General features: G+C 54.9%; 8 protein-coding genes across 8 annotated transcripts; 5 read left to right on the top strand and 3 right to left on the bottom strand.

Moving 5' to 3' along the window:
• Positions 1–2,839: 2,839 nt before the first annotated feature.
• BO95DRAFT_490296 (uncharacterized protein) lies at positions 2,840–3,452 on the bottom strand (the record flags this gene model as incomplete). Its single annotated transcript, XM_025590613.1, has 1 exon — positions 2,840–3,452. One exon carries the CDS (start codon positions 3,450–3,452, stop codon positions 2,883–2,885), a length of 570 nt encoding a protein of 189 aa, XP_025436164.1. The 3' UTR covers positions 2,840–2,882.
• Positions 3,453–4,084: 632 nt separating this feature from the next.
• On the top strand, positions 4,085–5,543 carry BO95DRAFT_426394 (putative acyl-CoA:6-aminopenicillanic-acid-acyltransferase). Its single transcript, XM_025584753.1, has 3 exons — positions 4,085–4,192; positions 4,245–4,649; positions 4,707–5,543. Exons 1-3 carry the CDS (start codon positions 4,136–4,138, stop codon positions 5,349–5,351), a joined length of 1,107 nt encoding a protein of 368 aa, XP_025436163.1. The 5' UTR covers positions 4,085–4,135; the 3' UTR covers positions 5,352–5,543.
• Positions 5,544–5,686: 143 nt separating this feature from the next.
• BO95DRAFT_519331 (uncharacterized protein) lies at positions 5,687–6,250 on the top strand (the record flags this gene model as incomplete). Its single annotated transcript, XM_025592032.1, has 1 exon — positions 5,687–6,250. The coding sequence occupies one exon, from the start codon at positions 5,687–5,689 to the stop codon at positions 6,215–6,217; it is 531 nt and encodes a 176-aa protein (XP_025436162.1). The 3' UTR covers positions 6,218–6,250.
• Positions 6,251–6,759: 509 nt separating this feature from the next.
• BO95DRAFT_402007 (cytochrome b561 domain-containing protein) lies at positions 6,760–7,831 on the top strand (the record flags this gene model as incomplete). The annotated part of the gene is made up of 4 exons (XM_025583879.1): positions 6,760–7,039; positions 7,107–7,141; positions 7,217–7,279; positions 7,343–7,831. Coding segments are annotated over exons 1-4 (726 nt in total), but the record flags the coding sequence as incomplete, so codon positions are not given.
• Positions 7,832–8,248: 417 nt separating this feature from the next.
• On the top strand, positions 8,249–10,231 carry BO95DRAFT_448546 (putative serine--tRNA ligase DIA4). Its single transcript, XM_025587874.1, has one exon. The coding sequence runs from the start codon at positions 8,279–8,281 to the stop codon at positions 9,869–9,871; it is 1,593 nt and encodes a 530-aa protein (XP_025436160.1). The 5' UTR covers positions 8,249–8,278; the 3' UTR covers positions 9,872–10,231.
• Positions 10,232–10,884: 653 nt separating this feature from the next.
• BO95DRAFT_377553 (uncharacterized protein) lies at positions 10,885–12,588 on the bottom strand (the record flags this gene model as incomplete). Its single annotated transcript, XM_025583266.1, has 2 exons — positions 10,885–12,048; positions 12,103–12,588. The coding sequence occupies 2 exons, from the start codon at positions 12,586–12,588 to the stop codon at positions 10,885–10,887; spliced, it is 1,650 nt and encodes a 549-aa protein (XP_025436159.1).
• A 1,119-nt stretch (positions 12,589–13,707) lies between these two features.
• BO95DRAFT_519327 (Zn(II)2Cys6 transcription factor) lies at positions 13,708–16,100 on the top strand (the record flags this gene model as incomplete). Its single annotated transcript, XM_025592031.1, has 3 exons — positions 13,708–14,436; positions 14,490–15,030; positions 15,089–16,100. Exons 1-3 carry the CDS (start codon positions 13,971–13,973, stop codon positions 16,098–16,100), a joined length of 2,019 nt encoding a protein of 672 aa, XP_025436158.1. The 5' UTR covers positions 13,708–13,970.
• Positions 16,101–17,044: 944 nt separating this feature from the next.
• BO95DRAFT_46406 (Pkinase-domain-containing protein) lies at positions 17,045–19,916 on the bottom strand. Its single transcript, XM_025589024.1, has 2 exons — positions 17,654–19,916; positions 17,045–17,600 (listed from the first exon to the last, which is right to left on the bottom strand). The coding sequence occupies exons 1-2, from the start codon at positions 19,838–19,840 to the stop codon at positions 17,256–17,258; spliced, it is 2,532 nt and encodes an 843-aa protein (XP_025436157.1). The 5' UTR covers positions 19,841–19,916; the 3' UTR covers positions 17,045–17,255.

Here is a 19,916-nt window from a genome sequence, read left to right as displayed (position 1 = left end):
GGGTCTTTCAAGGTCACAGAAACAAGTGTGTATATGGATGTGTGTGTGGTGTGTAGCTTCACGGCTACTCCCAATGGACGAAAAGCAGGGAGAAACCCTGGTTTACTTTCTTTAGGTCATGGACGAGCACCACCACCACAGCAGCAGCACCAGCAGCCTCCTTCTTTCGCTGGTATAGGGGGGCGAGAGCTTCTTGCTGCTGCTGCTGCTGCTGCTGCCGCCGTCGATGGCATTTTGGCCTTATAATCCCCGATTCGTGGCTCTTTCCGAAGTGATCTGCATGTAGCCGCTGGATGCGTTGTTGTGCAACCTTTAGGGGGGTAAGGAGAAGACTCGAAGAGAATCAGACAAGAATGACGGGCAGAGTGGGCAAGAGCGAAGGCTGGGAGGGGGGTTGGTTCTATGATCGTTTCTATCAATCTGTTCTAAAGGGGGATCTCCGATGGCAGACAGGACTTTGGATCCTCTTGTTACAAAGCTGCTCTGCTCGAGTGGCCTTGGAGCAACGCAGCTGTCATACTAACTGATTTGGGACCTGAAAGGGTTACTGGACCTTTTCTCCTGTTGCATCTTCTTTTTCTCTGGTTCAATTCCCTTTCCAGGCAATGCATGCGTTCATGTCCCCATCCGTGGATACGGTATATCTGTTGTGTGTTGTGTGTTGTGTGTGTGTGTGTGTGTGTGTGTGTGTGTGTGTGTGTGTGTGTGTGTATGGTTTGATCATGCGGTCCTCAACCGGTCAACCGGTCAACGTCAACGGGCTCCTTGCAGATCTGTAGTGATGCGATCTGCTCCCGTTGGAGGGAAGTGTCTATCCTTCATTTAGGTAAGGGTGGCGGCGCGCAACGGTTGGAATCAGTCCGAGACAAGACTTCCCAACGGTCGAGGCGAGAGACATAGATCCCTGATTGCGGAACCCCCCACCCCCCAGTCCTTTTCGGGGGTGGGTGTAGATCATGAGGCTAGGGCTTAGGGGAGGCGACCTGATCTGATCTGATCTGGTGATGTCGATGTTGCCGTTGACGTCGCCTTGTCGAGATCCCACTCGAGTGTTCACTTTCTCTTGCTACTGCGTACTGCGTAGATACATACACACTGACTTACTTATTTACTAGGGACAGTACATAGGCACAGACCGGGTGAGATCGTGACTGCCGTGTTACTGGGCTGGAATGCTGTGAGCGTTGGGCTAGTCACGGTGGTGGAAGTGATGCTCGACTTGTTGGGGCAGGTTTCGTTCCAATGGGATTGGCTCGGGGTTTGGGTCTCTTGTTCTCTTGTTCTCCTGGGACAATGGCAATGGGTTTTTGTTCTGGTTGGAACGGAACAGGCTGTCTGCGCTTGTTGCGAAGTGAGCGCTCTGCATGTTGGGTGGTTGAGTTGGAGTAGGAGATTATTTGTTCTTGGGATCTCGTGGTGTAGTGTTTTGAGAGAAGGAAGCGGTGGTCCGTCCTCGCCTCGTCAGGAGGAGTATAACGCGTTCACGAAGGTTACTGGTTGGTACTGCACCATTAGGGACTGTACTATACATAGACATACCGCTGCCTTATCCTAGGTCACGATATGAATATGGACTACACATACCATCCATGGGAGAATCTTCTTTTTGTATAGACTACATTAGTGGCGTGTTTCTCCCACGCTCCGATCCTCACAATATCTCTCTTCCCAAGCAGATTTCTAGTTCCAATCTGTCGAGTTCTATTCCGCGAAAGAGAAAGAAAACCGTTAGAGATGTTTAGGTACACAAAACCACCATCCCATCCCATTCCATCTATCCCATCTTCCAGGTTCTGGTATGGCTAGGCAGTTCCGGGGTTGGAACCCGATCTCATTGGAATGAAAATGTTTCGCCTCTTTCCTCAGCCCTCGTCAACTGCTTACCTTGAGAAGATAAGGATGAGAAGAGAAAAGGAGACTCCTCTACCTCACCTTCTACATGGGCGTGACACCTGCCCCTCCCTCGTCTCGGGGGGCTGGCTGATTTGTGCGACCTGGTTCCCGGGATTTGCTGACGGGTTTTGCTTGAGTTCGGGGATAGGCGGCTTTGGACGTGGGGGCAAGGAGGGTCGGAGATAAGGGGTCTGGGTCTATATGCTTGATGGGTATGGTTAGGGTGTGCTGTGCTGTGTAAGGCGATGGTAATGTATGGGGTCGGTGGGGTGGAGAGGACGAGGGAGGTGGTGGTCTCCGGTCTGATTGCGCTCTACACTCTCGATGGGTGCTCACATAAGGCAGTAACTGCAATGCGACACAAGTAATTCAAGGGAGATACAGACTCGGTACTGTACATCGATAGCAGGAACACAGGAAAGATCTTGCTCCCAGATTTGACAGTCCACGCTCTTCCATACACAACACAACACCCGAGAAAACACCAAACTCAACTCAAACTCCATCAAGGTGTAAGTAGTTTGGCCAACGCCGGACCAAAAGCCTAGACGCCCTTCCATCGCACCCATCCAGCCCATGGACATTTCATGATCATCATCGTCGCTCAGAACAATCTCAAGCAAATACCAGAAAGAAGACACACGCTGTACACTGCAACAAACACAAACATCATCACCGCAGCATCAGCATAAAGAATCCCCAACAAATCAAAGAATACTCTGTACACATAGCCAGAATAAAAGTCAACCCGAACTCCAACTCCAGAGAACACCTCCACATAATCTAGCACCAGATGCATCATGCATATCATTCTTTCTCTTCCAGAAGAAACGAAAGACGATGGCTTCATCAGTCACGAACACACAGATATTGACAGGGTAAAGTGCGCGTGATGTTTAATTCCGTTTGATCGATATCTGCACACTCATCAACACTCTCATTGTTATGCCTGAAAGGTATCAAACTTACCCCACCCCCCAAAAGCAAAGTCATTGAAAGTACCTAGGGATCGAAGGCGACCGTCTCTGACTCGGGTCCCGCTGCACAGCCGTATGATCGAAGTGCACGTGGCCGTTGGAGTCCACCCGAGGACGAGGTCCAGCGCTGTCACCGTAGATGGGGGCATTGCCGTTGCTGCTAGCGTAGCCGTTACTGCCGGTATAGTCGTTGCCGTTGGCGTAGCCATTGACGCCGCGACGACCCTGCTCAACACCCCCAGAAACCAAGCGGGGAGAAGAGCCGGAGGAAGGCGACTGCAGAATCGAGCTGGGGAAGAACGCCACCTCCACGCGGCCGGCCTCGCTCGGGGAGCGGCGCACCGAGCGCGGCGCATACCGGTCCAGGAACAGCACCCACGGGTCGTGGGCGATGCGGTCGCCGGGCCGCGCCACCCCCTGCAGGAGCAGCAGTCGGTACATCAGGCGCTCGAAGTAGATCCAATCGAGGCCGTAGGGACGGTGCGAGATGCCCTGCGCGTCGGTGTGGGTGTAGAGGATCCGGAGGAGGGCGTCGTAGGTGGTTTGGAGCTGTTCGGTGAGGGTTGGGTGGGGTTTGGTCATTCTGGCTTGGGGGGTTGGAGATGGGATGGTTGGTGAGGTTGGTGAGGTTGGTGAGGTTGGTGAGGTTGGTGAGGTTGGTGAGGTAGGTGAGGTTGGTGATGTTGGTAAGGTCTCTGGATGGAAGGAAAAGAGAGAAAGGATGAATTTGATGGAGAGAGTGTGTGTTTTGATAGAGAGTGTGTGGGTTTTGATAAAGAATGTGCGTTTTGATGGAGAGTGTGTGTCTCGATAGAGAGTGTGTATCTCGATGAAGAGAAAGTATCTTTAGATAGAGAGAACAGTGAGAGATGGCTGAAAAGAACAGTAGAGTGGATCTCAGTATGGATGGGTGCCTGGTGTGAGTGTTGGAGATGAACTAAGAGAGAGTAGGATAAGCTGTTCGCCTGTTCTCGATTTGATACTGCTTTGGAATTATCGTCATCCTGTTTGTGGGGATGGGCTACCCTTAAGCGAGGTGTTGGGAAAGTGAATTCATGAAGAACTCATCATGAGTTAGGTTGTATGCAGGCATGTAAACATTGGCTCAAAGTGGTTATCGTGATTTGCTTTCCCCGCATTTGGCCATGCGGGAGCAAGTGATTGATAAGAACTCCCCCCGCGCAGGTCGCACCGTCTTTCTCCCTCTTCGCCTTCTTTGCTTCTTTGCTCCTTTGTATCAGTCTGCTTGACGCGACAATCTCACTATGCATGTGGAGATAGAAGAACCTCCCAAGATAGTGCTCAGTGGCACGCCGCGAGAAGTAAGTCGCTAATGCAGTACCTTGGTATCAATCGTTCCATCTGACGTCGCAGATCGGCCTGCAACATGGCAAGCAACTCTATTCCCAGATCAGGAATCAGCTCGCCGTCTACGAGGCCATGTTCCAACATACCTCGAAGATGTCGTGGGATGACGTGCTCGTCCTGGCCGAGGAATTCCGCGCCACCATCGCGCGGTCCACCCCCGACCTCCTGGCCGAGATGCAAGGCATCGCCGACGGGGCGGGCCTTAAACTTCAGGAGATCGTCGCCCTGAACTGTCGCAGCGAGATCTCCTTCGGCAAGTTTGCAGATGGCTGCACGAGTCTCGCGCTGCACCGACGGGACCGGGGCCGCATCCTCGCCCAGAATTGGGATTTCACCACGCGAGTACAGGGCAACCTCGCACTGGTCGAGATCATCCAACCGGACAAACCAGTCATTTACATGGTTACGGAAGTGAGTCCCTTTGGGTCTTCTCTCCTCTGCTGGTCATGAGATGCTGACAATGAGCAGGCCGGCATCGTCGGCAAGATCGGCTTCAACAGCGCCGGCGTGGGCGTCTGCCTCAACGCCATCCGCGCCCACCCCTGTCTCAGCTCCAAACTGCCGATCCATATCGCCCTGCGCCTGTGTCTGGAGAGCAACTCCGTCGATACGGCTGTTCAGAAACTGTCCTCTCTGGGCGGCGTCGCCTCCAGCCAGCACATTCTCATCGCGGACCCGACTGTCGCCCTCGGGCTGGAGCTCTCCCCTCTTGGGGATGATCATCTCCCTGAGGACGAGTACGGCATGGTCACCCACACGAACCATTTCCTGCTCAACCGGCGGGTAATCGAGCCGCCGTGGCTGTCCGGGTCGCCGGTCCGGTTGGCCCGGGTGCGTGAGCTGGCGAGAGAGATTGTCGACAGCCAGGTCCTGGAGGGAGATGGTGCTGAGTTTGCGGGTACGGTGCTTCGCGGTCAGATCTTCTCTGATACCTGCGACGGCCCGCAGTCGATCTGCTGGCAGGAGGATCCAGCACAACCAAAGATTGTCCGGACGGCGACGTTGTTCAACATCGTGATGCGGTTGGAGGAAGGCAATCTGGGGGCGGAGGTTGTGTTTGGCAAGCCTGGATCAGGGATGGAGAGTTCGGTGATCAAGTTGCCATGGCGGTGATAGGAGGAACTGGCACTGGTATGTTGTGAAGAACAGATAATAGCTTCGGAATCCTTTGTGTTGGAATTAGGCAGGACTGATGGTGGAGCATTTCGCTTGGTTGAATGCCATGAATGCTATCACAATAAAGACTCGAGAATACTCTTTGATGTAGTTGTCAGACGATACTATGAACCCGATGATGAATGTTGCTCTTTCCCGATAGACTCGCAGCTATATAAAGACACCAATCCCACCCTGAGATCGAATGCCATTCATTCCTCATCGCCATACATTGTCACTGACCGTCCTGTCTAGGCGCAGATCCTTTCAGATAAGTTTTACCCAAACCGACAATGTCCGAAGAACAAGCTCACATTCAGTGGGAGGCAGAGAGAAAGGGCCAGCAACCCCACGCGCCACACCCTCACGCTCTGCCAACTCGTCCATCCACCCCACACCCCGCAGCTCGTCTTGCACCTGCGAATAAAACCGCGTCGAAGAAAGCGGTTGTCTCTGTCACTACTGGTGGCGAAGAGGCGCAGAATCCCAATCCTGATCCTGCTGCAACAGCCACCGATGATGAAGCGACTCCCGTTCAAACCGTGCCGCTGGAGGCCACCTGGGCGGAGCACTTTGCCAAACACGCCGAGACGCCGCGGGCCCCTCGAGTCCGACCCAAAAGCCTTGTTCGCTGCCTGTCCTCTGCTCACCAACCTGGTGGTTATCACTATGGAGACTATGCGGTTCAGGCTGACGGAGCGGCTCTCGAGGCCCCCCGTGCTGTCTGCGCAGCACGTAGCGAGGGCACGTGCTCCCGGGGCTCTGGACTAGCATCGGACTACTTCACCGCGCCCGAAAATGCCGGAGGGGACTCGGACGAGTAATGGTGGGTGTCTCCGGTTGAGGATCAACGGGGAGTAGATGGTGGTGGTGGTGGTGATGATGTTCACACTGTATTACTGTTCAGGTAAGGTACAGTACGGTAAGATAAGGATTTGTCCTTCTCTTATCTCAATAGCTTCCACAAGATCTCTCAATCAGACAAAGCAATTTCCGGAGTCGGAATCTGCTTGTGTGCTTTTTCTGACTTAGCTGGAAATTATTTATTTACACAGTTGTTTTCTTGGATTGGGATCTCATTGAATCGATTTCTTTTCTTGCTTTTTCCTGTCGAACACATGCCAGAATAATACGAGAGCAGGTGAGGAGGGCATCCTGATCAGTTATAGACCGATGCTGAGCAAATCGGAGCCTTTGACTGGATCGGAGTCTTTCGGAGATATTGGAAATTTCGGGGTTATGTACAGTAGAACTTGTATTAACTTTACAGTCTATCTATGAGAGTACGTAGCTTAGTACGTACTGAGTATAACTTAACTCCAATCTTCCCCGCAGCGATTCATCATTTTCCTCCCCACATTCGTCATGCTCGCTTCGGACTCTCTGACATATAACCCCCTGCCCATTGGCCACTTCCAACACCACCGCGATTACTGAATCGATAAACTACCTAGTATACTGCTGAGTTCCGTTCTTTGAGCCATACTGTAACAACTCCAACGCCCTCATGGCCTCCGCCACAGGCATCCCCCAGCTGCATCCGGACAGCATCGATTCCCGCGAGGACTCTCCGCTGTTGTCTACTCCCGGCAATGGGCCTCAGTCCGACGACGACAATGCTTCTCTGTATCCCAACCTCTTCCGAGGTGCGTATTCCAGCCATCAAGATAAATCACGAACAACCACTGAATTAACCCTCATTTGAATTTCCAGGTACTGCCCTCGCCGCCCAAGTAGGCATTTGGCTGGTAAGACCCTCCACATCCACCCACTGATGGCATCCATCGAGCGATCCAAGATCCTAACCAAACGCCTTGAATCAGATCACCATCCTCGTCTGGACCGGCATCCTCTCGCATCCTCTCATCTTCTTCTCCCCGCACCCAGTCAGTCTCCCCTCCTATTTTCATCTAAATCCATCCATCTAACCCCCCACCGTGTTCGTTCAGCTCCTCAACTCCGCCGCCCTCCTCCTCCAAGTCCAAGCCGCCCTCATCCTCCAACCCACCGCCACTGCCGTCCAGAAACGCCGCGGCACCGTCATCCACTACACCGTCCAAGCCCTGAGCGTGCTGGGCTTCCTGGCCGCGTTCCTCATCATCGAGATCAACAAGGGCGACCACGCCCGCTTCACCTCCCCGCACGGCGTGCTGGGGTTGGTCACCTACATCGTGATCATCCTGCAGGCCGCCGGCGGCGTGGTGCAGTACTTCCTGCCCCGCCAGGTGCTGGGCAGTGTCGACCGCGGCAAGACCCTGTACAAGTACCACCGCCAGTCCGGGTATCTGCTGCTGGGGCTGGAGCTGGCGACGGTGGCCGCGGCGACGCAGACGACGTACAACCTCAATGTGTTGGATATTCCGCTGTGGGGGGTGGTGATTGGGGCGGTTTTGGTGGTGGTGGGCGTTGGGGCGAGGGTGAGGAAGCATAAATTGGGGTTTTAGAGGTGAAGATCCGGGAGGGGGGGGATAAAATAATGGATTTGGGAGGAGGGGTGTGGTATAGTTGGTATGGTTAGGTGCGTTGGGGTGAGGGTGAGGGACTGACTAACTTATATGAGTGAGTATTTGGGTACAGATTGTTTCTCCGCATAGCATGTATGTATGTACGTCATGATTGGATTTTTCTAGAGATGTTTTCGTCTTATCATTGAATGGGGTATCTATATCCCTGGTAGTGAAGATTATGTCTGGAATATTGGTCCAAACTCTACTTAATATGAATTAAATACGGCCGCGGGGGCGTAGTGTAAGTATTTACCCGATCGGGAAAGGTGGAGCGGGTCAATTCATCAAACCATCGATAATCTCCTGCTCTCCTGCTGTTGCTTCTCTTCCGCTCTTCCTTTGCTGCTCTCCAACCTCAATCCACGCAATCCCCTCTCGATGCCTCCGCCAAATCCCCCCTACATCTGCCTGGGCTGCAGAGCCCTCACTCGCCGCACCTTCTCCTCCTCCGCCCGCCGCCGCTCCCAGCTTGTCCGCCCGCCGACCGCGCCCAAACCCACCCCCGACGTGAAGCACATCCGCAAAAACCCCGAGCTATACGCCCAGAACTGTCGCGACCGCAACTACGCAGCCCACGCCCAACACCCCTCCACCATCCAGCAATTGTACGACGAGATCGGCGAGATCGACGTCAACCTTCGCGCCCCGCGGTCCCAGATCAAGAAACTCGAGAAAGCCATCGCGGAGATCGCCGCCGCTCAAGCAAAGAACCCGGACGATGCCACCACCCCCACCGAACCAAGCATCTCCCAATTGCGCGCCGAGGCGACCCAACTGAGAAACGAGTCCCAAGCCCAGCTCACGCGGCAACAGACCTGCGATGAAGAGATGCAGCGGCTGGCGCTCTCCCTGCCCAACCTGTCCTCGGCCGACACGCCCATCGGCGACGCCCCGACCCTCATCTCCTACCTCAACTTCGACCCGGCCTCCCCACTGCCCGCCTGGGCCTCCAACCCCGACCCGACGCGGTCGCACGTCCACATCGGCACCACGCTGGGCCTCCTGGACTTCACCAGCTCGGCCACCACCACCGGGTGGGGCTGGTACTTCCTCACCAACGAGGGCGCGCTTCTGGAGCAGGCCCTCATCCAGTACGCGCTGACCGTGGCGCGCCGCCACGGCTGGAAGCCCGTCTCCCCGCCCTCGATCGTCTACTCGCACATCGCCGACGCGTGCGGCTTCCAGCCCCGCGACCAGCACAACGAGCAGCAGATCTTCACCCTCGAGCAAGCCGACAAGGACAAGGACAACGGCGCGAAACCCCAGCGCGCCCTCGCCGGCACCGCCGAGATCCCGCTGGCCGCCATGCACGCCGGCCGCACCTTCGACTCCGCCGACCTCCCGCTGAAACTGGTCGGCCCCAGCCGCTGCTACCGCGCCGAGGCCGGCTCCCGCGGCGTCGACACCAAGGGCCTGTACCGCGTCCACGAATTCACCAAGGTTGAGATGTTCGCGTGGGCCGACGCCATCGTCGCCGACGGGTCGTCTTCATCCGACGACCTCTTCACCGAGCTGCTGGCCATCCAGACCGAGATCCTGCACTCCCTGGGCCTGCCCGCCCGCGTCCTGGAGATGCCCACCTTCGATCTGGGCGCCAGTGCCAGCCGCAAGCGCGACATCGAGGTCCTGTTCCCCTCGCGGCTGCGCAGTGCGGCCCCCGCCGAGGGGACTGTCGATGGCACCGATGCAACCGCATCGCTTGAATCCGCCTGGGGCGAGGTCACCTCCGCCTCGATCTGCACGGACTACCAGAGCCGCCGCCTCGCGACCCGGGTGCGCGACGGCAAGGCCCAGAAGAACAAGGCCCCCACGCGGTTCGCGCACACCGTCAACGGCACCGCCATGGCCGTCCCCCGCGTGTTGGCGGCAATCCTGGAGCATGGCTGGGACCCCAAGCGGGAGGTGGTGGTTGTGCCGGAGGTGCTACGGGGGTGGATGGGCGGGATCGAGGTCATCGGGAAGCAGAAATGAGCTTGCCTTCCGTCGGTTGGTAGGTACCTAAGCTAGTTACCCTCAGCCTTGGCTCATGGTATGGCTCTGGGAGCTGTGCAGTGAGATCCCGGAGGTGAATGCGAGGTGGATGTATGATTATGTTATGTGTATGTGTGTATGTGTGTGTGTGTGTGTCTGTGTATTGTGAGGACCCCTGTTCTCTCTCTCCTCTTTCATAACTACACAGGAAGGAGTCCATGCCCCATGTAAATTATATCACAATGTACGATAAATGAAGCTTCGACGAGTGCGTGTGTCCCACTTAGCCAGTTCCGGTCGTGTACCTTAGACATCTAGATCCGATAAGGAGAGCCATCCTGCTACGGTCCACGCAAGAACATACATAACAAGTGGCCACGCGGGCCTCTACCTACAAATGGAAGAAAGACCCCTGGGCTTTGGTGTGTTTACCCAATGGTATAAATAAATCTTAATCCCAGGATACAATTTACCTTGGTTGTCCCCATTTCTCTTCACTGTAGCATCATCAATCCAACTAGTGCCCACCACCTCAACAGGAAGAGGTAAGACTATTCCAAGTTCTAAGCAAAACGCCCGAAGAAACAAGACGAAAAGGAACCCCGTAGTCTGCATTTGTATTCATAACTTCATAGCACATTCACTAGGACTAGGACTAATTGGGTTTTTGGCGAATAGACAGCATCATCGTTCATTCATAAGGAAGGGGAACTTGAACAAGAGGGGGGGAACATCAGAGGTTCATAAAAATAAGTAAAGAAAAAAGAAAGAAAGAAAAAAAAACCCAAAACAGTAGAGGTGAACCTCATATCCGTGTATATCGTTTAACCCATCAACCATCAACCATCAACCATAAAAAAACTATATTCATGAATCGGGTATCGAAAGCAACCAAGACCAATGGGAAGTAAAGCATGTGTAAATTGGGGGAGGAGAAGCTTCTCAAGTAGAAAAGTTAAATTGCGTGATCGTTTGTCGCGTGTCGAGTCGTTGCACTGGGTGTGATGGGTGGATCACTCCCATGGAATATCCTCGTCTTCGACCTTGGTGCAGGTCAGGTATGGTAGTCCGCCGCCCTCACTGCTATGGCCAGTACTGCCGCTGTCTTTCAGGTCCAACTCCAGAAAGTTCCGCATCAGGGGCTTGACGATCTCGCGGGCCAGCCGTTTGATTTCGTCCATCTTCCGCTCAAACCGTTTCATCACGTCGCGGCTGTAAAGGGCTTCTGCAGAGGGGGTGGGGTGGACTTTGAGGAAGCGCTTGAGGTCGTCGTGCGGCAGGTAGGCTTGGGTGGAGGGGGAGCCGATGAGGCGGTAGACGCGCGCGGGGGAGTATGGCGGGGAGGTGGACGAGGGGGATGACGAGGGGAGGTTGGCGGTGGATCGGTGGTGGCTACCATGGCTGTGACTGTGGCTGTGACTGTGGTGATGGCTGCTCGGGTTCGTCGAGGTGTTTTTGAGGATGGGCGGCGGGGGCGGAGTGGTGCTGTCGACGAACCACTGTCGAAACAGGGAAACGGCCAGCCAGTCGAGGTAGGCGTTGGTCGGACTGACGCGCTCGCCGCGCGAGGTGGTCAGGGTGAGTCGGAGCAGCTTGGAGTCGATGCGCGCCTTCAGGTCTTCGAGGTCTTCGACCTTGTCTTCGATGATGTCCAGGACCGCATTCGGGAGCGGCGAGTAGCTGCCGTTGCGCAGGTGCGGCACAGCAGCCGGCCACTGGCCGACGACGTGGATCAGTGCCTCAGAGAAGATGACGCGACTCCGCGCCATGTAGCCCAGCTTGAGATAGCTGGGAGGGTACTTGGCGATCTGCTTGAAGAGCCGCGATCCGAAGCCCAGCAGATGATGGTCCACCCGTGGTCCGGTGACCGGAAGCGCATCGTACATGTCCGCCAGGGAGAGCAGCGCACGGCACTCGGAGTAGGCGGTCGCGATGTTGACGCTGTTGATCGTCGGCGGGTAGTTGTAGAACATCCGGAACAGGTTGTCGTAGTCCCGGATGATGGGGTCCACTGGCGGGTTGGAAGAGCTGTTCCTGTGCGGTAGAATCACGGCCGACTGCATCCCGGCCAGATTGGCCATCGATCGAACGAAGCCCGTCTGCGTGTTCGATGGTTTCGTCACCGACGGAGGGTATTGCCCGGGTTCGCAGCCAAAGGCGCTGGAGTAGCTCGGCGGCTTGACAGCAGATCAGCCAAAGTCAGCTGCAATGGGAACAGGCGGCATACACACCTTTTGTACGAGGATCGGCTCCTCATCCTCGGCCTTGTTTTCCCAGTCGAGCTCATATTTCCAGCGCCGTTTCTCCAGGGACCAGGACGACCCTCCACTCTCCGATTGAGCCAGGGTTGAGCCGTTAGACAACGAAGAGGTGTCCTCGCTGATTCTGGACAGGACCCCTGGGTCTGGATTGGATGGCCGAGGGGGGGCTTGCGGTGACCACCCATCCCGAGTGCTTGCTTCGAAAAACCCAGAGCACTGCGTCAGTATGAGCCGGTGAAGAAGGTAGCGTTGCTCCTGTGCCCCCGCGCGGATCACGATCTCCACATCGCCGGTATGAGTGAAAATGGGGAATTCGTTCTGGGGTTGATGGGTCAGACCGCCATGGTGAGAGCGACTGGAGCGATGTCGTCGGCTGGAATGCGAATGGCGGGAGGTGGAGGAGAGTGTGCTTTGCGCCGGTAAGGAGCGATCGAGAACTTGAGCCTGAGAGACCATGTCGATGGAGGTGACCGTGGAGGTGGCTTTGGAGGACCTGGTAAACATCGTCTGAGCGAACCGCGCAGTGACCCAACAAATCCCAACTCTCGAGCGGCGGCTGTGTCAATCAAGGACCAACGACACGCGCACCGACTAGGGAGGGTTTCCCGAATGCGAGAGGAATGCTGAGCGACGCGCGACAATCACCGATTTGACCGACCAAAAGGGATGTGGCTGCGAAGGTCTGCGAGTGGCGGCGGGTTAACCGTTGTTGATCCCCCGCGATCGCGATAACCACACGGACCACCTCGCGGATATAATTTCTTGGGAGATAAAGACTAGAATGTTAGGGTACGATGGGAGGATGAAAAGCAACGAATTTTCTGAAAAAACGAAGAAAGTGATTCACTCTGAGCGAGACTCAGGGCCAGTCCACTTCATGCGACAGGGGAAGGCAGCCAAAGCGCGCACTGGTGTAGCCGCTGCTGCAGGTGAGGGTGAAATGAATAGTAGATCGGCAAATAACACAAGACTGGTCTGACGGGGACAGGTACATTGCAAGTCAACAGAAAACAACAAGGACTACTAGCCACCAAGGCTCATAATCCCAGGCCAAATCGGCAGCTTCCCCTGAAAGTGATGAAGCCAAAGTGAAGGAGTGAAAGTGCGGGAGGCAGGGAAATCATGGATGGGGACGGTGTTGACCGGATTGGCTGGTGAGTTTGGTTGGCTGGGGATCACGGGTGGGTGGCTGCATCACTACGGAGTGTTATGAGTACAGTACTTGGTATAATCCATCTGACCCCTTTTTCTAAGATTCCCCTTGAGTCCCTGGCTTCGCTATCCTAAAAACCCTCAAGTTTCTCTCTTCATCTCTTCATCTCTTCATATTTTGACCTTGATAAAGTATTCCAACAACAATACAATGAATGTTGTTTGTTTGGCTTGTTTGTGCCTCTGCCGCTGGATTCCCGTCAGTCCCACTTCAGTCTAGCCCGATCCGGCTAGCTGTTTTCAATCCGGTCCGTCCATTGAGTCAGATGCCCTCCACCAATCAATGAATGGACGGCACCTTCTCCAGGCTTCTCGAGTCCCGGTCTCGCCCCGCCGCTCTTCCTCCGAACTCAACTCCTGTCACTTACGATGAATCATACGAATCATGCGAATCATGCAAAGCCTACCATCGGGTGTTTCACTAACTCACAAGCAATGCTTCTAACTACAGCCTTCATCCTTAAGATCGACTTTCAATGATGTCGAGCGTTGTTTCCAGATCCCCGTTTCGAGTACTCCGTTCTTCCACTGCACCACGGACCTGTCCTACCCCCGCGACGCCAATTCAGTGACCAACCTCGAGTGCGCACAGCCTTACATGCACACGCTTGAAGGGGAATAAAATAATGACCAAAGGCTGTTATACTTGCCGCCGTCGCCGGATTGTATGCGACAATGGTTTGCCCACCTGTCGCAAGTGTCGCGATGCGGGGAAGGAATGTCTGGGCTATCAGAAACCCCTCGTCTGGGTGAAGGGCGGCGTTGCCAGTCGCGGGAAAATGATGGGTCGCAGCTACGACGATGTTGTGAAGGGTGCTTTGAGTGCAAGACGGGACAATGGCTCCAGCTCTTCTTCGCCAGCTTCGACAGCGTCACCCGACACAATCGGCCCTGCGCTTCCGCACGACACCGACCATGTTGAGATGTCGCACGAATCCAACGACTTGGCGATGGCCGATGTCGAAGCTTACGATCAGAGCCACGTAATACAACGCAACCCCCAGCTTCTTGACTCTGTCCCTGCGCCCTGGGGTCTGGTGGATCCATTGTTCAAGGATTTGGACAGCTTTTCCAGACAATACATCATCCATTGTACGTGACGAGCATTCCTTGGGTCCTAGGTTCATGCTGACCCGATGTCAAAGTCAACCAGTACCTTGCCAATTATCTTACGCTCTACTCAAACGGCCAAAACCCGTTCCGCGACTTGACCCCCTTACTCGGCGACTCCTCCCTACTCGCCCACGTGCTTTCAGCCCTGGGTGCTTTACACTACGCCATTCTAGCCAATGAAGATTTCTCTCCGGGACCCTGGAGCGTGGAAACTGCAGCCGCAGGAACATTGCTCTCATCGGAGGACGTAGAGAAGGCTGTGATCGGATCCTTGTCGCGCCGACCGGCCTCGAAAGTATACGAGCATTTCCTCGGATTCAAACAGCGCGCATTGCAGCGATTGTCGCAAGACATCCAAGATCCCGTCATGCGCCATGACAACCGAACGCTGGCCGCGAGCATGTTGCTTGCGTTGATGGATGCGATTGAATCCGGCGACGGAGCCTGGAAGTACCATCTTGAAGGAGCCAAGAAACTCCTCAAAGGCCGCCAAGAAGGTGATCACCCAGATGGCCCGGCAACCCAGGGGCTCTTCTCCTGGTTAGATGACTTTGCGATAGATGGCATCCTCATGTATGTCGACTCTAAATCTCCGCTATTCTGTTGCCTGCTCTCATCTAACCCTGTCCAGTATCCAACTGATGGGCTCTACCTTGGCCCGCCCCGGCTCCCTGACGCGACCCTTCTACACCTCGAACATGGGCCCGGCAGTCCTCAAGCGACTCGAAGAGACCTCCTGGGTCGGCTGCCCCGGCTATCTCCTCGAAGTGATCTTTCTCATCCACGCGGGTCTCTACATGGAACATGATGACTCCCAGGGACCTGACGACAACAACCAACCCTCCTCCCCTCCCCACCTTCCCAAGATGGTCTTCACCTCCCCCCACCTTTCCGCCCATGCCAACCCGCTACAATCCCCCGCCGCCCTTCTCGCCCACATCCAAGCCTTCGACCCCGCCGCCTGGGCGCAATCTATGCAGAGCTTCCTCCACCTCCCGGACCTCTCCATGCGTACCGCCCTCGCCACCGTCTACCAAGCCGCCGTCTACCTCTACGCCAGCCGCGCCCTCTCCCGCCCGCGCCTGGCGGCGAACCCAACAAGTCCGCCCCGCCACTTCGGCCTCCCCGCCGACCACGGGGCCGTCACCGACCTCCTCATCCGCCAGATCGCCCTCATCCCCGTCGCCGACCCGCACTTCAAGTGCCTAATCTGGCCCACCTTCATCGCCGGCGCCGAGTGCGCCGACCCCGCCCTCCGCCCGTTTCTGCTCGACAAGCTCCGCGCCCTCTACTACGACATCACGAGCGTCAACGTGCGCAACGCCGCCTGGGTACTGAGTCTGATGTGGCGCAAGCGCGATCAGAGGGTCGAGGAGCGGCGCCAGCGGAAGAATCTGCGGCGCCAGCAGCGCCAGCAGCAGGCTGGCTCCTTTTCGGCCAATCCCTGGGCATCTGTCGCGAATGCGCCGAATCCGACGGATCCTTTCACTACTAATCCTAATACCGGTACTAATGATCACGATAATGTTTATAACGACGAAGAAGATGCTGATGACGATGACGATGACGACGACGACGATGATGGCGACTTCGATTGGATCCAGGAGCTGGATGCTTCCCGAATTGACTGGTTGTTCATCTAGGCTCTGGCTCTGGCTCTTGCTCGTGCTCTTTAACCCCAGAGCATTTTACTGTACTGCATATATCGGATGGGTAGCGTTTCGGCTCAAGAAAGGGAACGCCGATCGAATTGGGTTTGAAGAAGGGAAATTCACCTATCTACCTAGGTAAACCTAACATTCTACCCACCAGTTGTACATAACTATCCTCTGGTTCCGGAATCGATCAGGAAGGGGAGCATATATGACACAAGCCTTGTACATACGATAGCGGCGTCTCGGATGCACGGATGATATCAGAGATTTGGAATGTATTTGCATTTGAAGGTACTATTATCGAGTTCCCCGTCTTGAAAAATATGGAGAGGGGGTTTTGATAACCCTGGGAATATGGGTGATCAAAGAGTAAAGAGGGCGGGCGAAAGTGAAGCCAGAAAGAAAAAAGAAACCTAAATAAGCTCCGAGCCAACACCGGATCCTGTCGCTGATCAACAACAAAACCCCTTGAACAAGATAAAAAGAGATTAGAAATTTGAATTGATTCCTCCCAGCGAGAAGGTGCACTCTATGGCACTGTCTTTCTCTCTCGTCTCTCCCACCAACAATCAAGATCTATTAATCTCGAGATCCTGGATCTCGCCAGGTCCAAAGGATATATATCAGAATGAAATAAAGGAAGTATCGCGCGAAATAGATTGATGCGATCGAAAGTGGTAAACGGGCCAGATGAGGGATATATATGCATACTCCTTCCCATCTAAATGCAACAATCTCAACAAGAGAAAGAAGAAAAACAACGCTCATCATTGCAAAGATGCAGGCAAAAAGTCACACACAAATGAGACCACATCGCAATTCTTACACGAGATGCAAACAAAGGAAAATCGACGAGTCGCTGGCTAGAGTGTATGACTGGGTCTCCCGCGACAAACAATAGCCCAATGCAAGACCTGCTAAGTGGTAGCAAAGAGAAACAGAATTGCCAAGCGCAGCTGCGGGAAACACTCAGGGATATCAAGCAAAACACACGCACGAGTTATGTTCCAAAGACAAGAGGAGAGTTATGTGTGCGATCCTGCGCAGTGGACAGCATCCCAACTTTTCAGGGAATGGAGAGAAAGTGATGGAGAAGAGATCGGGGAATGAAGTTTGAGTGAGAGAAGGGTATGTGAGAAGGGCCTAGAAGACCGCCGCAAGACCGTTCTTCGAATGGCGTCGGCTGAATCGCTTCTTCCCTTTAACCGAATCCGTATCGGTTGGTGGTTGTTTGACCAAAGTGGCACGGCCCGTGGGTGCGCTTTCTTGCTGGAGTTCTGAGCTCCGGTCCAACGTATTAGCATGGCTAGACAAGCCGGATGACAGGTCGCGGAAGGCGTCATCTGAATATGAGCCGTTCCCCTGTTGTGACAAAGCCATCTCCTTGGCTCGGTCCAGAGTATCCAACCACTCCTGAGTAGACATGGCAGTCGTTCCTACGCTGCCAGATGACGGCTTGGGATCCTCAAATACATAATGTTTGTCACGCTAGACATTTGGGTTAGAAACCAGACCCATCTTCACTGAGAGATTGCACTTACCGTATCCACTACCCAACAAGAGGTCCCCTTAGCGTCTGTTGAGGTTCGGTATGTCGTGCCCGGAGTAAGAAGAGACAGTTCCAACTTCGCTTTCTTCTCATCGCCGCCAGATGCTGCCATGATGATCCGACCAGAGGAGGTCACCATGACTAGGCGCTGACGCTTCTTGGTCGTGCTGCCACCGAAGAATCGCGAGAATTTCCGAGGCGCTTCGTATTCACCGCCATTCTTTGAGACTGGACTGTGGGCAGCGGGAGAAGACAAAACGACTAAGTTGCCAAGTTTGAGGATCCGTTCATTGGTTTTCGTCAGTACGGGCGACCATTCGATGTCCAGCTGACTCGGCGGCGGGAGTTCGGTCACTAGTCGAGGAACAACCCGTTGGCTAGCGTTATTGCTTACGGAGGCTGCATTGATGCTTGCGGGATAGCTCTCACCATTGCCGCCGTTGTTGAGCTTAATGGGCTCACGCGGGGGCGGAACGTATGCCTTGAGACGAGGCGCCTTCCGCTTCCATAGATCCGGGCCCCAGGTGATGCCCTGGAAAAATTCGTGGTTCTTGATGTGCTCAATCGGCAAACGACGCGCCGGGTCCAGTACCAGCAGGCGTTCGACTAAATCGCGAGCGATCGCAGGGAACCCGGGAGGAAACTCGTAATCGAGCGCGACGATCTTTTGGAAGGTTTGGTACTCATTTCCAGCCTTAAAAGGAGGCCGCCCCGCGAGAAGTTGGAAGATGATACAGCCAAAAGCCCACAGATCACTTGCCTTGCATGCATTCTTGTCTGTCAGGAGCTCCGGGCTGACATACTCTGCGGTGCCAACAAAAGAGCTCGCGCGATCATCCTCGGGAATTTCGGTCGCATCGAGCGGAGGCATCCCGCTGGAGTTCGGGCTCGGTTTCCGTTGACTTTTGAGAATCTTGGCTGTTCCGAAGTCGGTGATTTTGATGTGCATCTGACCGTCCAGCAAAACATTCTCCGGTTTTAAGTCTCGATGGATGACGCCACGTCTGTGCATATAGTCGATCGTGTCTAGGATCTGGGCACCGTAGAACCTCGTGCATTCTTCGTCGAAAGTAGTCATGCGCTTCAATACCCCCAGCAACTCGCCTCCCTTGCAGAGATCCAAGACGAAGTATAGGGACCGTTCGTCCTGAAATGTGTAATACAACCGAACAATACCCGGGTGTTCGGTGAGTCGGTTGAGAGTGTCCTTCTCGATGTTGACATACTTGACCTTCTTCTCCTTGATGATGTGTCGCTTGTCCAAAATCTTGATCGCGTATTCCTTGAGTGTCTGACGGTCCGTGCCCAATACGACGGTACTGTACGAGCCTTCCCCGAGCGTATGAGCGAACGAGAAATCGCGGACCCCCTTTTTAATATAACGCGCGACCGGTTTACCGTTGGCGTCAATTTCCTGCCGTACAGCAACAGCCGCACCCCGATCTTGCCAATCTTCACTGCTCGAGCTGGGACCATTCTCCATGGCATACGGGGAACCAGTCGACGGACCCCTGTGGGCGCGAGAGGGTTGACGCATGACCATTGGTCCATTTCCGGGAGGTAATTGTGCCGTGCGGTACGACCGATCGTTGTGATTGTTATCGCGTATGGGGACACCCGCTTGGTAGGCCGCAGAGCCTCCGCGAGACTCTGCCCGAGCCAGACTTTCAGAGGCGGAAGACGCGGCGGAGTCGGTCCGAATTCGATATGAGCCTTCGCGAGCTGCCAGAGTGGAGGTGGACCCGTTCGCGTAGAATGAGGAGAGTGGACGGGAGGAGGACTGCGGACCGGGGTTGGGTTGCTGCGAAGGCACATAGGGGGAGTATTGAGGCGTCGCTTGTGAAGGTTGCGAGGGTTGCGGCTGTGCAGGGTCTGAGTATGGGCTGTATATCGAGCTCCGACTCTCGAAGGTCCTCGTTGAGGGCTCGACTTGTACCGCGGCGAGGGCTTCTTGGACTTCGGAGCTCGAAGGAGGTGCTGACGGTCGGGGAAGATAGGTAGAGGAGGCACTTTCTGGCCGTTCGGAGGTTGCGGGATCGCGTACCAGGTCGGAGTCTGCTATTGAAGCAGCGCCGGCGGCAGGTGTTGATGCATCTTCAGACGAATGTAACGAAGCATCATCAGGGTTGGCAATGCGTAGTCCTCCCAAAGACTGGGAGAGACTGAGATCCCCATCCATGATGATAGATAGGTGGTTTGATTCTCAAACCCACCTATTGTCGAGTAAAGGAGAGGAGGATTGGAGGGGGGGGGAG

Source organism: Aspergillus brunneoviolaceus, assembly GCF_003184695.1.
Source record: "Aspergillus brunneoviolaceus CBS 621.78 unplaced genomic scaffold BO95scaffold_133, whole genome shotgun sequence".
NCBI lineage: Eukaryota > Fungi > Ascomycota > Eurotiomycetes > Eurotiales > Aspergillaceae > Aspergillus > Aspergillus brunneoviolaceus.
The sequence above is the reverse complement of the archived record's forward strand: the minus strand, read 5'-3'. Positions and strand labels throughout refer to the sequence as shown.